Raw genomic sequence first — 17,516 nt, 5'->3', positions numbered from 1 at the left:
CTGATAATGTTATGTACTATCATGGGGTGAATGGGATAGCCAGATAACAATCGTCCTGGAAAGAATATTCAACTGAAGAAATGTGTAATATTTGATAAGAGTGACAGCTCTGTGACAGGATAATACGAAATCTTCCAGGGATGGAGGTAAATGGAGTATATCGAGAAATCACCTGGTCACGGCGTTGGGGAAGGTGCGATCTGCCTCATGCCCTGAGCTGCACTTGACAGAAGTTGACGGAAAATATGAGTAATACGGGTCTAACACCTCCTCCTGAGGCCATTCTATTTCTTATTCTATTCATCTATTGTCATTTCAACTTCTTGAATACCATACAATAGAAGACAATGTATAGAAAGTCGAATTGCCCGAAATGGAATAGTTCGACTCCGCCCTAGCCAATCACAGGCTAATCTCTGCCTCAGGCGCCAATTGAGCTCAAAAAAAATTCCCAGATTCTCCCCGCTGCGAGTTATTGTCACAAGCGCAATAGTATTCTAAATAGCGCATTGATCAATTTATAAAGGTATTGTTGTCATATCTTCCCAGATTATCGATAAATCCCCTCCAATCCCTTGCCCACTTTCTGCTTTCTCTGACTCATCTCCGTCGCGTCGAATCTTCCTGCTTATCATTTTTTTTCACATCTGAAATAGTCTCCACATACAATTCGCAACTATGGCCGAAGAACAAAAGACCCCCGTTGTCAACACCGAGGCTGAGAAGGATGTTCAGAATGTCCTTGCTGAACTGAAGGAGGAAGCCGCCACCGAGCAGCCTGCTCAGGATGCCGATGAGGCCCGCATTGTCGCCGAAGCTGCTAAGCTCGGAGAGAAGTCTGAGAAGGCCGAGGAGAAGACCACAGAGTCCCAGACTGAGAAGCGCGAGACCCGCAGCTTCCAGCGCGATGGCCGCGGTGGCCGTGGCCCTCGCCAGAACAACGCCAAGTTCGATCCCTCCACCCAGGAGGTGACCGACGACCCTGTGCAGATCCGCAAGCAGGTATGACAATCGGGACGATCCCTCCCTAGACCCTAACTAACGCGCACACCATAGGTCGAATTCTACTTCTCCGACTCTAACCTCCCCATGGACAAGTTCCTGCTCTCCAAGGTTGGCGGCAGCGCCAACAACGCCGTTCCCCTTGAGCTCCTTCACTCTTTCAAGCGCATGCGCCGCTTCCAACCCTTCAGCGCCATCGTCGAGGCCCTCAAGACCGCCGAGAACGTCGAGCTGACTGATAACGACACCGCCATCAAGCGCAAGGTCCCCCTCCCCGAGTCGGTGAACGAGCACGATTCCAAGGCCATCAAGGTCTTCGAAGATGCCTCCATGGCCCGCTCCATCTACGCCAAGGGCTTCGGCTTCGGTGAGGAAGAGCCCACTACACAGCTCGACATCGAGGCTCTTTTCGCCCCCTACGGTCCCACAAACGCCATCCGCCTGCGCCGCACTCACAACGACAAGACCTTCAAGGGCAGCATCTTTGTTGAGTTCGAGTCTGAGGAGAAGCAGAAGGCATTCCTCGCTCTGGAGAAGAAGCCCCAGTGGAAGGGAACCGATCTCGAGTTCAAGAGCAAGAAGGAGTACTGTGACGAGAAGGTCGAGGAGATCAAGAACGGCAACGTCTACCCCTCCAGCGCTCGCAACAGCGGCGGCCGTGGTGGCCGTGGTGGACGTGGCGGTCGTGGTGGTCGCGGTGGTCGTGGTCGTGGTGGTGGCCGTGGCCGTGGCGGCCGTGATGGTCGTGACCGTAACGACCGTGACGATGGTCGTGACTGGCGCGAACGCCGCACCGAGGACCAGCAGAATGGCTTCCAGGCTCCCCGTGAGGCTCAGAAGGACTCTCGGTAAGTTGAACTGATCTGATGTTCCTAGTGAGCGTAGAAGTGCTAATTTCAATTATAGTGGTGTCCCGGTCGTGCAGAGCACCCAGAAGCGCTCCCGTGAGGATGAGGGCGCCAACGGTGGCGATCACCCTGCCAAGAAGGTTGATGCCAAGGAATAAGGTATCTACTGGCGGAATGAAATGTCTTGTCTTTAATTCTTGATCTCTGATTCGGTCAATCGGCGGGATTGATTCAAAAAGTATTGCGGATTGGAGATCCAGCCTCTGTTTTCCGATTATTTCATAGAGGGTGAACCTTTTCTCGGCGTTATGTCATTTCGTTACGAGCATCTATGGGTTGGCTAGGTAGGCCTCGGTGGCTACGATTGACCGGGGCCTAGGGTTTGATATGTACAAATGAGCCGTTTGGACGGACTGTTCTCAAAATTCCTCTTATTATGGTAGTACCTCAGGACTAAACTTGCGAATATGATATATTAGACGCCTAGAATTCTAGATCATAGGCTAAAGTATCATCGCACAGCTCCTCTCGCATTTTATGAACCCTTCAGAGTGTCAGCGAATCAGCCCACGCTCCTCACTAACCCGACGAAGGAAACTTACTCCAAATGAGCAGGGTGCACCGCATAGGTAGCGATATGCTCAGGCGTCTCCAAAACGGCAACCAGTCCCATATCGAAGCCTTGGGCACGGGGAATCGAAATCGGCAGCGGGGCACCGCTCTGCAGCGACAGCAGTCCTATTGCGAGGTTTCTATGAGACTATGTCTCAATCCGAACTTCAGGGTTTCACCTACCAGGGATCTTCCCAACCATTCCCTGACATGTCTCCTTCCAGGTGGCGATCTGGGCGAGGGTGACGCCGGGCTTGAGGCGGAAGAGGACTTGGAGCTTGGTTAGTGACCGAGGCTCTTTCATGTCCCTTTGACACTCGGCTGCGTCAAACTTACCGATGTGATAAACTGGCATTTTGGTTGACTACGGATGAGGATAGGCGGATGTTGCCCAAATTTAATGGTGATTGCGTCTTTATGATCGGCGGGGTGCCGGTGGGGTTATCGGCGGATGTCCGATGGCTTGGACATTTACATGCGCCGTATAAGGCTCGATGGCAGCAGTGGGGTTTGATCTCCACTGGGGGACCGCCCTGCTTCCTTGGTATGCTTCTATACGCTCCTTTCATTGGAGTTTGTTTGTATAAAAGGCTGGTCAATACCACTTTGAATAAACGCAAATATAATTATCTCTCGCTAATGTGTAAAGAGCCTCTTCCTTTCTACTATCTATATAATTCCGCCTGCCTACTCAGTAGACTTCGCCCTACTACTGGTCAGAAAAACTGCCTTACCGTTCTGCTCCCTGTCATTTGTCAAGTTTTTCGTTCCCCCTACAGCCATGCCATGTTTCTATATCTGCTTTCATACTTGCTTCTAGCTAATGTCAAGACCTGCATGCATAACCGCTATACAGCTTTTATAAATCAAACCCCTACGCCCGTTGGGGTTAGAAGCCTTGCTGTGGAAACCCAACGTTTAACTAAACACTCCTTAAGCCTTTTATAAACCTATACATATATCCTACCTGCGTTACAATCTTACGCTTGTGTTTACTATGGTTTTCTTATAATTTTCTTTATTTTTATCGTAATACTGTCCATAGGCCGTGGCTCCCTCGATGACATCAGCTAGTGATAGCACAGCAGCCAAGATCACAGGCAAATGCCCTGCTTCTGAACCAGGGTGCATAACTGTATTTGTCCCGACTAGCCATAGCGTCCATATGGACATCCAAGGCATATCTAGGTAAATTCCTACTTAAGCTAGTAGGTGCAGAAAGAGATTGAAGATTTTTTAAGTGATAGACCGTCTCACAGAGACTTGTGGTAAACTTTTGATTCTTGATATTGTATGTTACATTTTGAGTTATTAGATTTGGGATTTACCTACATGGCATTACTTCCATTTGAGAAGCACTGCGTAGTTGGTATTGCACTTATAGAGCTAGACATAAACGGTTGAAACAAGAGTTATGTTCTTGTTGATGACCTGGAGATATGTATAAGGATAGTTTCTCCCATATATCTCCATCGAATATAGCATCGGAACCAAATCCTCTATATGGGATGCCAACGTATATGTGCAAAGGTCGTTATAGCCGATCCGACTTTTATGGCGTAGATGTGGATCTCAGAAAAGATTTTAACTTGTTCCGAGCTCATCCTTCCGGGGGTACGTGTCGTGTGGCTTTGCCAAGGCGATCTCCACAAACGCCTTTTGAATCTGAGTTTCACATTTCACATAGTTATTTGTATATAGACATTGTATGAACTAAGTAAAAAGTAGCTCCCATGTAGTTTATCTATTTCCATGTTAAAGAATAATAAATTCCCTCGCGTGCTCACCTACTATGTTTATCTTGGCGGGGGCGGGAATATAGAAGTATCCTGCCCTATGAGGATAGACAGACCTGCAGATCTTTTCTATCCAAACATCCAATTTGGCCACACAATGCCTTGGCATGAGAAGTGGAGATTCGGAGTGTTCCAAGGTTCGTTCTTGGCCCCCTGGAGCCTCTCGAGGCTTCCATTATTCTTTCGAGGCTCCTTTACTTTCTTCCTCCATTACCTTAATGGGGAAATTTTTGTTTAGTCAATTCAGGTACATTTTTTGCATGATTTAACGCATTCCAGTGTTTATATATATATTATCATGAAACCTGCCTGGCAGCTGCAAGGGGGTCTCGGCCAGCGGCTGCGCGGAAAGCTTGAATCTGCAGCCGTTGTCGCCCTCACAGTCGCCAGATCCCCCCAGACCCATCTTGACCGAGGCTGGACAGCCTGTCGCGCATATTTCTTTTCGATCATTTTCATCTCCATCCTACTCTCCAAAGTCTTCCACATCTACGTCCATCTCAATTCGCTCACGGTTTTATCCCTTCTCGCATGGGGCCCCACATTCTTCTTCCTGGATATCCTCCTCGTGCTGGGCGCACGTGGCGTGGCCCGATCGTACGAATGGCGAACGTTTCGAGATATAGCAGCACTGTGCACTGTGTTATTCAGGTAGGTCCTCGGATTCACGGACAAATGGCGAATTGCTAATTATCTCTCAGTGCATATACCTCATCGATGATTTCCGCCAACATATCCTATTACATCCACAAGGGCATGGAGATCCATTGGCGCCTATCGAACGACTTCCACAAGGATAAGCCGTCCGCCATACTTGTTTTGTCGGCCCTGTTCGTTGCTATCCTTCTCGAGACGTCGATTTTGGTTGGTGCATTCTATGCCACACCCTATCTTTCCCGGGTCACCGGGGCTTTCCTGAGGATCTGGGGTGTAGTGCTGTCCGCAACATACCGTTACTTCCGTCCGAATAAGGAAGTTCTGCCACACCCAGATACCTATGAACAAATTGCAATCGATGACTTTGACATCGGTGATGACAATAGCGACTCCATCTCGTTGCTGGATGTACCTCAAGCCCCGCCTGCGCAGAAGAGCCGGGCATTGTTGAAGCCCGCTATCGTCGTATCGTGCAGCGTAATTCTACTTTGCCTCCGTTTCATTCGTCCCAGCGATGTTGTTTACAGTTTCATTTCCGGGTCTCTTCCTCTTGCGCCGTTTGGCGGCCTCAAATTTGGGTCTTCTCAGCGCAGTGTTGCATCCTTGCCGGGCGATTTCAACTGGCTAGAAGGCAAAACTGCTTTAGACACCTTCCCGACATTTGACTGGTTACATGCGGGCGATGCGGCAACTGCCTTCCCGGATTGGTCTCCTTTCCGCATCAATCACTTCAACAACACCGAACCCAAGGACTATTTGTATGAACACTACAACCCGATGAAAGATCCTTTGCACTTTCCCAACCTCCAGAACGACCTCCTAGAGTCCATCCGCGATGTGCTCCACAGCGGAGACATGAAAATCAAGCACGTTATGGTCATCAAATTGGAGAGCAATCGGCAGGACGTGTTTCCCTTCCGCTCCGACTCTTACATTATGGAGCACATTAAAAATTCCTATAACGGAAAAATCCCAGATGAGGTTATGGGTAGACTCGCCAATCTCACCCCCACCGCCGAAAGGTTCACCGGATTTGAGACTGGGTTTAACGAGAACGAGGATCGTCCAACCCCCTATGGTAGCCTCAGCGCCAAAAATGCTTATACCTCCGGTACATACACCATGAAGAGTCTTACAGGTACTATGTGCGGTGTGAGCCCCATTGCTATTCAAAGCAACCTTGAGTACCTGCACGATATTTACCAGCCTTGCCTACCGCACATATTCGACGCATTGAACCAACAATCAAACATTACCAATCAGACTGAGGATTGGACCTCTTGGCCATGGCATTCTATGTGGATGCAGTCCCACTATGGCACCTGGGATCACCAGGATGGGCTTACTCCTGCCATGGGATTCAGAGATATCACGACAAAAGAGTCAATCAATGAAAACGGTGCTAAATACATCCCAGAGGAGCCAGAGGAGGAACAGAAATATGGTCATCCGGATCACACGCTGAAGAACTATATGCGGGATGCATTTGCCGAGGCCAAGGAGAACAACACTCGCCTCTTTATCGCCCATCTAACTCACAATACCCATACTCCTTGGTTCAAGCCTGGTGATTACCAGGAGTACTTCGGGAATGGCCATGGATGGAACGACCGGTTGAACCGGTACCTAAATACCCTCAAGTATCAGGATGACTGGCTGGCCACCATCCTTGAGATTCTCGAAGAGGCTGGAGTCATTGACGAGACCCTGCTTGTTATGGCAGGTGACCAGTAAGTTCTATCTCTCTACATCCTATCAACCTTTCTCTGGATATTTTTTTGTGTTCTCCCAGGGCACGAGAAAAAGGTGGGACGAAAAAACGGTCACTAACTCGATTGTAGCGGTCTATCTCTTCCGAATGATGGTGGTGTAACGGCCAACCATGACCCCCACGTCGGGAGTTTCCACGTCCCCCTACTCGTCGCCCATCCCAAGCTACCCGCAGTCGAAATTGGCAGTGCAGTCATATCGACTCAAATCCTCCCCAGTATCCTCGATATCCTGATCGAAACATCCTCTATCAACGAACAGTCAGCACATATATTGAAGGACCTGCTGCCCTTATACGAGGGCCAGTCGTTACTACGCCCACTTATCCCCGAGCAAGATAAGAGGCAAGAATGGCATTTCTCCACAATGAACCCTGGAGGAACGTGGATCTCTATGCGAGCAGCCGCGAAACCGTACCGTCTCGTGGTGCCGCTCATCCCAGATGCCCCGTGGCGATTCACCGATGTCGTCGCTGACCCACTCGAGTTCCATCCCGAGGAAGACATGAATATCGTGTCCCTATATGATGCTGTGCAGACACGGTACGGGCCCGACGCCGCGATGTGGGTTAGCGAGGCCGCTCATATCTCCCAGTGGTGGATTGCGGAGAACCACCGACGCTGGAAGTTTAGTCCCGACGATCCGACGAGCTGAAGTCGCCTAAGGCGGCATTATAGATTCAGCCAGAAGCAGAATCCTGGTGCTAGACTCTGGTGAGGTACCCGCCAGAGGGGTGACACCTATCCAGCCGGAGACCTTCCGGAAATTGCATCACATGCACATATACATAATACGGTTCAATATGCACATAGTGGCGTTTTCGAGTTGTCGATTTCCCAAAGAATTGGACACATTGAGAGGACGGTCAAGCCGATACCACCGAGACAATCGGACGACTTTTTTTATTTCTCCGCCTGCTATTTTACGAATTCGATTTACTAAAACCATTGTTCATCTGTCAGACGCGATTTTTGAGTATCGCGGTGCATAGCGACCATTTGGGGTTTTGATCCTTTTGGCTTTGGGGATCCATTCCTTGTATATATTTCTGCCTTCGATGTAGTTTCTAGCATTTTGGAATAATACATACTGCAATTCATTTATCAACCTCCTGGTGAGAAATCTTTAACTATAAACCTGGATGTGATCAATCATTAGGCGCGAACTACAGAACACTGTGGTGAAAATTCCATATCTCGCATCACAATGGGTATTTGATGAGAGAGTCCGCATTATATCGTCCACTGGTACTGCGGTACTACTAATGTATCCAATTGCTAGCTAATACATATTATATAGCCGTTATAGTATAAAGCCTGGAATATGGACTGCCGAATAATAGATCCGTGTGGAGCTTCAATGATATTATAACTAATATACTGTGATAATTTCAGGGACTATACTTGTTATGATTTTACTAAGATCCCTATAAACCCCAATTCGAGGGGAATAATTCCCCAGAAATTGCTATCTATGTAATTTATGATGCTAAACAGAATGGAAGACTGCATTAGATATAGTATGGGTATGTGAGCTTGTCTAACTTTATATTTAGAAATATATATATGGCAATGAGCCAGGTTCGATTTTTAGTCTACAGAAGAAACTGACAAGTCGGACAGCGGCATCGTTAGTTTCCGAACCTTGCCTTGCTCTTCATGATTTGGTGCATTGAGATACGGGATAAAGTTCACTCTACCGGGTTTGATGCGTTCAGATTGGCAGAGCATGGTGTGATTCGGGATCCTGTACAGCGAACTTCAGCCGGCTTGTCAATGAAATTGATTCTCTCCGGGGCCGTTTCTCTAGAGAAACCAAGAGACTAAAGAGCTATTTAAAAGCTATTCCGGTATATGGTGCTACCCATATATCATCTGTATTCATAAATAGAGATAGGTCCCTCTTGTTTTGGCCGGTATCTCTCATATCTGCAACTTAGGCTACCGCAAGGATACCAGGTCGCTCTGGTGAGCCGCGGAACCTCGACCTCTTTCGATTCCTCCTACCTCACCGCACAGAAGTGTGATAGGCTTTGAGACCCTTCCAGCCGAAGTACCAAAGTCGTTCATCTACACCGCCAACGGCCTTGACATGGCTCCTATGCCTTGTCTAGTCAGCCTTGGCCTTGGGAAGACTGCCTTAGGCCATGTCATCGAGAATGCTACCCTTGCCTTTGAAGGCCAACGTAATTCTCCCATCTATCCCGACGATTATTCAACGTTCAGCTAACCATATAAACAGCTTCTACTATGGTGACGAACACCTTGCTAATGACGACTTTGCCAGTGGTGATATTAGCGGCATTGCGCATGCGGAGCGGTACTGGGAGCTTAGCCAGCCGTGGATGGATACCTTTGTTTCTGGTCAGGGATACAAGGAATTTCCTGAGGATTAACAGTAGCGGGAACTTTGTCAAAAAGTGACGGGGGTAAATGATTACAAAGTCACTTTAGTATCTCAACCCATATACAAGAATACTTATTCGGGCAGCGAATGATCGGCCTTTTCTGTCTACTTTTCAACCTGTCAACCTGTCAACCCGTTTTAGATAGCTAACTGTTAAGAAATTAGTACACTGAAGCAAAGTTGATGTTAGGAAGACTTGAGTAGAAAGTGGTAAGTGCAGATTTTACTTGTCAGAAACAATCAATACACATATTTGTCCTGGGGTAGCTGGACATTCTAGTAAAGTCAAGTCCTAACTGGATGCTGGTGTTAGATCATGATGACAACAGTAGATACGATCATGGCAAATGCGATGCTAAACCCGAAAATTCCCAATACAGATGAAGGTCGAGTCGAAGCTTTCGGTTGAGAGACTGAACTCTTCATTTGATTGGCAAAATTCTCATTGACGAAGCCATTACATTCTTTGTGGCGGGTTTGGGAGAGAATCTCAGGGGATTGGCCTTATTCCCGGGCTATACGTTAAGCCAGGTACCAAGTAGGTTTTATAGATACATATCTGGCTCCAGTCCTAAATGACCCGAGCCCCGGGGCAAGGCGGCCCCGTGTGCATAGCTTACTATCTTTCTGCTATCACCTGCCCAGGGCAAAATCCTATTTTGGATGGCTAAACTCAAGGTCCGCAGATCTCTGCCCTTTTTTCTTTCTGGGAGATGAACTTGGAAGCCGTAGGAAGAGAGGCCCCAGCGCCGAGCCTTCATATCTCGCAGCACATCATAGCGCACGTTAGGCCGGAGGCTTACAGTCATCAACAGTCATGTTGTAAAATTCCAAAGAGTCATATACGAGGTGTATAAAAAGATGGCTTCAACCTTAAATCTATATAGCACAATTTCTAGCAGCATGGCTTGCCGCCTGCCCGGGGGGCTTGATAGTTCATCCTCCTTATGGGATCTACTCATTCGGAAAGGATCAGTCCAAACCCCACGAGTCCCAGCATCGCGGTTCAACATTGACGCCTACCTGCACTCAAACCTTGAGCGCCCTGGGAGCTTCAATGTTCCCGGAGGTTACTTCTTGAACAAACCAATTGAGAGCTTCGATCCCAGCTTTTTTAATATGACGCCTATTGAGGCTATGTGGTTGGACCCTCAACAGCGTAAGATTCTCGAAGTCGTCTATGAGTGCTTCGAGTCGGCTGGTTTGACATTGGATCAAGTTTCGGGCAGCAACACTGCTGTCTTCGTTGGCAGTTTCACTAGTGATTACCAGCAGATGTCGACCCGCGAGCCAGACTTTCGCCACAACTATGCTGCCACGGGTGTGGATACAGGCCTCATCAGTGCTCGCATTGGAAATGTTTTCAATCTGCAAGGACCAAGGTAAGTCTGCTGTTACCTTTACTTGGGGAATGAAAGATCTAACCATCCTTACCAGCTTTACAATCAATACTGCATGTTCCTCGTCCATCTATGCCGTTCATAACGCCTGCCACACACTCCGTGGAAGAGACTGCAGTGCCGCTGTTGTGGGAGGAGTAAACTTGATTATGACAGTCGATCAGCACATGAACACTGCAAAGCTGGGAATCCTGTCACCGACCTCGACTTGCCACACTTTTGATGCCTCGGCTGATGGTTATGGTCGTGCGGAAGGCGCTGGTGCTCTCTATTTGAAGCGACTGTCCGACGCCATTCGCGACGGAGATGTTATTCGAGGCGTAATTCGCTCCTCTGCTGTAAACACAAACGGCAAAGTGCCTGGAATGGGTATCACTCACCCAAGCAAATGTGGTCAAGAGCGTGTCGTGCGCTCTGCTTATGAAAAGGCGCGTCTAAACCCCGATCGTACCGCATATTTCGAATGTCACGGAACAGGTACACCAGTGGGTGATCCCATTGAAAGTCATGCTGCCTCGATGGCCATGAATGATACCCGCAGTCTAGAAAAGCCTCTTCTTATTGGAGCCATTAAGGCAAACATTGGCCATAGCGAGGCCGCTAGTGGCATCTTTTCCGTGATGAAGGCGGCTATGATGACAGAGGCTGCGGTCATTCCGGGCGTTTGTGGGCTAAAGACACTCAACCCAGCAATCAAGGAGGATGAGTGGAATATCAAGGTCAACACCAACACCATTCCGTGGCCTGCAGAATTCTCTGAGCGGCGTGCTAGTGTATCTTCCTTCGGTTATGGCGGCACCAATGGCCATGTCATTGTGGAGAGCATTGATTCACTTTTTCCCAACTACCAGCAGCATGGTAAAGCCAAGTGTGAGGCTTCATATGACCACTCAACTTCTCGGCCTTTCCTTCTTGGCTTCTCGGCTCACGAGAAAACGACTCTAACGCGGAACATCGTGGCACATGCCCAGGTCGCTGATCGCTACTACTTAGCAGACGTGGCTTACACGCTGCTTCATCATCGCACAAAGCTCACCCAACGCGCTTTCACAGTAGTTTCCGAGGCCGACCTCGTGGATGCATTTGATCCCACTCAATTCAACTATGGGGTTGCTCCAAAGGCGACACCCAGCGTTGGCTTTCTGTTCACAGGACAGGGGGCCCAATGGGCAGGCATGGGCTTTAGAGCAACCCGAGCTTTTCCTTCGTTCCGACAAACCATCAGACGCCTAGATAAAGTCCTTCAGACCCTCCAGCCTACACCTGCTTGGACACTTGAGGATGTTTTGTTGGCTCCTATTGAGGCTAGCCGTGTGGCCGAGGCAGAATTTTCTCAGCCAGTGTGCACTGCTGTGCAGATTGCTATAGTGGACCTCTTTGCTGAGTGGAATATCGCACCCAAAGTGACTGTAGGCCACTCCTCGGGTGAGATTGCTGCAGCGTATGCTGCCGGGCGCATCTCTGCTCCTGTCGCCATCATTGCGGCCTATCTGCGCGGATTGACTGTGGCCCAGTATGCTTCTACCGGCGGCATGCTGGCCGTCGGTCTCGGGCCAGAAGAGGTACTGCCATACCTTGAAGAAGGGATTGTCATCGCATGTGAGAACAGTCCTGTCAGCATAACCCTCAGTGGCTTGTTGAAAGCTATCCAGGAAGTCAAATCCAAACTGGATGCAGATGGGGTTTTTGCACGAGAGCTAAAAACAGACAAGGCCTATCATTCCCCTCAGATGGACCTTGTTTCGCGTGTATATGATGCGCTACTTGCAGATGCCATCAAGATAGTAGATACGAAGCCACTCTTGCCTCGGGTGGCTTGGGTCTCGTCAGTCACCGGCCAAGAATTTACTGCAAACACGGTCCCCGAGTCGTACTGGAGTACCAACCTTCGTGGGCGTGTGCGCTTTAGCACAGCCGTTGCCGCCATTCCAGGTGTCTTGAATGGGGATGAGAGCATCAGCATGATTGAGATTGGTCCACACACTGCCCTCAGTGGACCATTTAAGCAGATTCACAAGGCCGTACAGGAAATGGCACGGTTCAACTACTTGCCCACCTTGGTTCGAGGAAAGGACTGTGCTGTCCAACTTCTTCAGACTGCCGGGTTCCTGTGGGCTCAGGACTATCCCCTTGACCTTCACCATGTCAATGCAATGGATGCCAATCTAAATCTTCGCCGCCCCCGAACACTAGTGGATCTACCTCCCTACCAATGGAACTACGATAACACCTTTTGGGCCGAGCCTCGCCCAAGCCAAGAGATCCGCAAGATGACGCATCCGCGTCATGACCTACTCGGTAGTCGAGTTGCAGGCATGTCGGATCGCTCGTGCGTGTGGCGCAATGTCCTTCGGCACCGAGATATTCCCTGGTTGGTAGACCATAAGCTGGGAAGCGCCGATATTTTCCCCGCTGCCGGCTATGTGTCCGTAGCAGCTGAGGCTCTGCGCCAAGTGTGCGAAAGCAAAGAGCTCTCCATACCCGGCATTACGTTCCGTGATGTGGGCATCAAAGTTGCCTTGGTGATCCCAGATACTGATGACGGAATTGAGATTCAAGTCCGGCTCTCAGCAATTACAGAAAGCAAGAGCGAGAACACCCCCACAAGTAGTTGGTATGAATTTGCCGTTGAATCCATTCGTGATGGTGCATGGACGCTGCACTGTGAGGGGCGAGTATCGACGATAGGAAGCTCTGCGGCTACTCCGAGACAGCATCAGCACCCCGTCCAAATATCTCAGCACCCCGTCCAAATATCCACATCAAAAATCTGGCATCAGGCGCCGGGGAAACGCTGGTATGATGCCTTCCACCATGTCGGCTTCGAATACGGCCCGAGCTTCCAACTATTGAGCAACATTCGAAGTAACGGCCACGACCACCGTGCTGCCGCTCAAGTACAAATCAACACAGAGAGCGGACTAATTACCGGCGAATCCCGATACGTCCTGCATCCGTCTACCGTCGATGGTTGTCTGCAGCTCGTCATCATTTCAATTAACAAGGGCTTGCATCAGGAGATGTCTCACGGTGTTGTACCAATTGAGATCGAGGAGTTATTCCTCTGGTTCCCAGACGAAAAAGACATTGGACATACTGGCCAGGCTGTGGCCTGGTCCGACCAGGAGGTTCGCGGCCGCTACTTCGACTTCAATACAAAGCTCTTTACTGCTTCGGGTCAGCTAGTTCTTGATATCCATAAACTCCGCTGTGTCTCTTATGAGGCTGCAGTTCCGCAGGTAGACGGCACAGTGGAGCATTCTCCTTACATGCAGTCTGTTTGGAAACCTGACTTCTCCACACTGGACACAGGTCAGGCGGTAGCTGCCTACCCGTCTGTGCAGTCAGATGCCGACTCGGCGGCTGCAGTGGTTGAACTAATGGAACATCGCGCCTCTCTGGCTCATATGATTGTCCTAGGTCGGCCTAGTGAGAAATTACTGGAGGCAGTATGCTCGCAGATCAACCTATTCACTGCTGTAACTATACTCGATCAATCAAATGAGTATCTGGACGACCTCACGGTAGGGCAATCTCTGCTTCATATATCCAAGGTGACAGTGGACTCGTCTGGAGAGTGGAGTAATCTTAACCTTGCCCCTGCAGATCTTGTGATTGCGGGACTACACAGCGGTTTCGAGGGTGCCCAGCTATTGGCTGCCGTGAGCCCCTTGCTGGCACAAAGCGGCAGCTTGCTGGCATTGGTACCTCCTTCTTCCGCCCTGGACTTTGTTGAGCAGCTTTCAACTACCAGATTTTCAACCCCTCAACTGCTCTTCCCGTTCCCTAGTGTCTCTCTGGTCTTTTCGCATAAACTTGAAGAGAGATTTGAGCTTACCAATTGGACAGCATTGCAAACACCTGGGGTGGTGACCTTCTATCGGGATGATAGCCATCAGTATCTGTCCGCCTCGTTGGGGCAGCAGTTGGACTCAAGGGCAGGGATAAGAGTGCAACAGTGGGCTCTGTCAGAGGTGGCTGAATTAAACCCTCAGCCGAACGAAGTATTCCTTATCCACGATGTGGATGGCAGACTGCTGTCAACTTTGACGGAACAGACCTGGGATTCCCTGAAGCAGATTCTTCAGTCTGGGGTTCCAACTATCTGGTTGACCACTGGCGTCAATGAAGGCCAGTGCGTTGAGGGAACATCGTCCCAGGGTTTCCTTCGCGCCATTCGATCCGAGCAAGCGAATGCCAGAATTGTTCTTCTTGATGTGGATCAGAATCAAGGTCTAGAAATGATTGCCGAAACACTTGCTGGCCTGCTAGGCCGAATTCCGACCAAAGATTCGCGAGAGGACACCGAGTTATGGCTCCATGATGGCATCCTTCACATCCCGCGGGTGACACCCAATGGCCACCTGAACGATATCTGGTCCGGTCCAGGAGATGAAGAGATTCAGCACACACCCCTTCCTCAAAATCAATTGCTCGTGGCTAAGCCGGTGGCGGGAGACCTTGTCTTCCATGCCACTAAACGTGTTGATATTGCCGCGCATGAACTTGAGCTTCAGGTTCAGCAAGCACAATTTTTCGAACGCGATTTGAGAATCGTGTCGGTCGAACCGCGGCTAGTTGCAGGTACTATTATCCGGGTTGGAGCTGCGGTGGATAGCTCACTAATTGGATCGACTGGCATCGCATATACCTCCGGTCCACTCAGCACTCTTGTGAAGACTACGTTGATGACTATTGGCATTCACCACCAAAGAAGCTCCAATCTCAGTGCTGCAAATACAGTCGCTATTCTCCCGGGTTTTGTGTCCGCTATCAATGTTGTTCTGGGAGCTGCCCAGGTCGTAGGCCAGGCAGACCATCTGATTCTTCTTCCGGCGCCTTATTCGTTTGTTCAAGCGGCCATTCGGCTGCAGAAATCTTTCGGATTTCAACTCACCATCTTCTGTGCTGATGAAGAGCAATGGGCATTGATTTCCTCGGCGCCAGGATTTAGCGCTGAACTCCAACTCAAAGTTGCCGATGTGGATCAAGTGCGTGAGATTTTTCAAACTTCCTCCAAGCAAGCCGCGTCCGTATCTATTGTCAGCCATAAATGGGACACCCTTAGTCGGGACGCATGGCGATCCATCCCAGCGCTGGGCCGATTTGTTTTCAACGGTGCTGTTGTGGACGAAGCACTTGATTTCATTCCTTTCCAGCACAGTGCCTCTTTCCAGTCAACAGGTATTGAGACCCTTTACAAAAATAAGGGTCCACTCTTGGGGTCTCTGGTCAAACGTGCTCTTCACTTGCTTGAAGAAGAAACTGACTTCCTGTTCGAAGGCGCCTTGGAGCACAAGATCACATCGCTTGGTAAAAGCATTGCTAACGCTGCAGACTGGTCGACTGGATCTAATGTTATCCAATTCAACTACAACGATCTTGCAGTCCAGGTATATTATTCAGTTCTTTCCGATATTGTGGTTGATGAAATTTATTACTAATAGGCTTTGATACCAGACTTATCCTACTGAGAGAAAGCTCCAATTTATACCCGACGCTGCCTACCTTTTGGTCGGCTGTCTTGGTGGCCTTGGCCGAAGTCTCACGCCATGGATGATGGAACGGGGAGCAAGGGATTTTGTTTTCCTGTCTCGATCGGGTGATGATAAGGCCGAAGCCAAATCAGTACGTTTCCACGATATTACTTGCATTAGCGTTCTGTTCATAAAGCTGACATTTAGTAGCTTGTGAAGTCTCTCCAAGTAGCGGGGGCTCGGGTGCGGGTCTTCCGCACTGATGCTTCGGATGTCAAAGGCGTCACAGAGGCTGTGGTTCAAGTCACATCCCAACGGCCTATTCGCGGGGTAGTACATGCCGCGATGGTACTACAGGTAAGCTGCCAGATCCCTTTACTATCATTTAATTCGTTTTGACACAAAACTCAGGATGGGATATACAACGGCATGTCATATGATAGGTTCAAAGCTGCCCTGGTTCCCAAAATGGACGGCGCCCGTACCTTGCACGAGGTGCTGCAGGGACACGCACTGGACTTCTTTGTCATGACAAGTTCTATCTCCGCCACTATCGGGAATCCCGGTCAAGTCAACTACTGTGCTGGTAATAGCTATTTGGATGGCCTCGCGTGGCACCGCAACCAGCTTGGTCTTCCGGGTGTCTCACTTATTCTTCCAATGATCCTTGATGTGGGGGTGGTTTCGGAGGATCAGAGTCTTGAAGCTTCCTTGACACGCAAAGCAATGTATGGTATTGACGAACGCGAGATGCTGCGCGGCTTTGAAGTTTCGATGGCGCAGCCAGTCCTCCAAATCGACAGCCTGCACGTTCTTGGCGATGCTCAGATAGTTCTAGGCATGGAGCCTGCCCGGTTGAAAGTCGCTCTCACTGCTTCTGGGTCGGCCGATGCTGACTGGTATAACGATGCACGATTCCAAGGTATCCGCCATACAGTTGAGTCAATGGGTCAAGGTTCTCCATCAAGCAATTCTGGTGACGGGGATATTATGAAGATTCTAAAGGAAGAGGGACCTGACGCCATGCTACATACAATCGGGCAACATGTTATGAAGAAACTCGCTGGAATGCTGCTCGTGTCATTGGAAAGTTTTGAGTACGATGCCAGCTCGGTTGCGAACTACGGTATTGACAGCATGATTGGAGCAGAGCTGCGAAATTGGCTTTTCAAGCAATACAGTCTGGATATCGCGTCCCAGGAGCTTTTGGCACCCAAGATGAGCATCAAAGCGTTAGCTACAGCCATCGCTGTTAAACTTGGCCTGCTTTCTGTGTCCTCCTAAGGGTTATAGCTCGCTGACTTGGTTTTTTTCGCGTGTTTGTGAGTTGTTTTGTTCTGCTATCATTGATACAGATGGGTATAGATGCCTTCTTCTTGCTTTAATCGCTTATATTTGAACTAAATTCCCTGAAACTCTTCTCTAGGGATAGATCAATACGGATTGCATTGCGCTCTATTAACCCCAATGTTTATACACTCTACTATAGGATTGACATCTAATCATAGCTTTCTCAGATGCTTATGCTAGCTACAGCAATGATTTAGA

The 17,516-nt window shown here is 49.3% G+C and overlaps 5 protein-coding genes across 5 annotated transcripts; 4 read left to right on the top strand and 1 right to left on the bottom strand.

Moving 5' to 3' along the window:
* Positions 1–678: 678 nt before the first annotated feature.
* Positions 679–2,008, top strand: N7517_000258 (tRNA maturation protein LHP1; the record flags this gene model as incomplete). Its single annotated transcript, XM_056717988.1, has 3 exons — positions 679–1,002; positions 1,057–1,850; positions 1,909–2,008. 3 exons carry the CDS (start codon positions 679–681, stop codon positions 2,006–2,008), a joined length of 1,218 nt encoding a protein of 405 aa, XP_056582123.1.
* A 325-nt stretch (positions 2,009–2,333) lies between these two features.
* N7517_000257 (Dabb family protein) lies at positions 2,334–2,817 on the bottom strand (the record flags this gene model as incomplete). The annotated part of the gene is made up of 3 exons (XM_056717987.1): positions 2,334–2,394; positions 2,453–2,588; positions 2,646–2,817. The coding sequence occupies 3 exons, from the start codon at positions 2,815–2,817 to the stop codon at positions 2,334–2,336; spliced, it is 369 nt and encodes a 122-aa protein (XP_056582122.1).
* A 1,739-nt stretch (positions 2,818–4,556) lies between these two features.
* N7517_000256 (Alkaline phosphatase-like alpha/beta/alpha) lies at positions 4,557–7,339 on the top strand (the record flags this gene model as incomplete). Its single annotated transcript, XM_056717986.1, has 3 exons — positions 4,557–4,909; positions 4,960–6,645; positions 6,757–7,339. 3 exons carry the CDS (start codon positions 4,557–4,559, stop codon positions 7,337–7,339), a joined length of 2,622 nt encoding a protein of 873 aa, XP_056582121.1.
* A 1,437-nt stretch (positions 7,340–8,776) lies between these two features.
* N7517_000255 (short chain type dehydrogenase) lies at positions 8,777–9,080 on the top strand (the record flags this gene model as incomplete). Its single annotated transcript, XM_056717985.1, has 2 exons — positions 8,777–8,870; positions 8,911–9,080. The coding sequence occupies 2 exons, from the start codon at positions 8,777–8,779 to the stop codon at positions 9,078–9,080; spliced, it is 264 nt and encodes an 87-aa protein (XP_056582120.1).
* An 872-nt stretch (positions 9,081–9,952) lies between these two features.
* N7517_000254 (polyketide synthase) lies at positions 9,953–17,252 on the top strand (the record flags this gene model as incomplete). Its single annotated transcript, XM_056717984.1, has 5 exons — positions 9,953–10,473; positions 10,529–15,884; positions 15,952–16,119; positions 16,179–16,325; positions 16,380–17,252. The coding sequence occupies 5 exons, from the start codon at positions 9,953–9,955 to the stop codon at positions 17,250–17,252; spliced, it is 7,065 nt and encodes a 2,354-aa protein (XP_056582119.1).
* Between the last annotated feature and the right edge of the window lie 264 nt (positions 17,253–17,516).

The sequence above is a fragment of the Penicillium concentricum genome, assembly GCF_028827145.1.
Source record: "Penicillium concentricum strain IBT 3081 chromosome Unknown utg000001l_segment0_segment0, whole genome shotgun sequence".
Lineage (NCBI taxonomy): Eukaryota > Fungi > Ascomycota > Eurotiomycetes > Eurotiales > Aspergillaceae > Penicillium > Penicillium concentricum.
The sequence above is the reverse complement of the archived record's forward strand: the minus strand, read 5'-3'. Positions and strand labels throughout refer to the sequence as shown.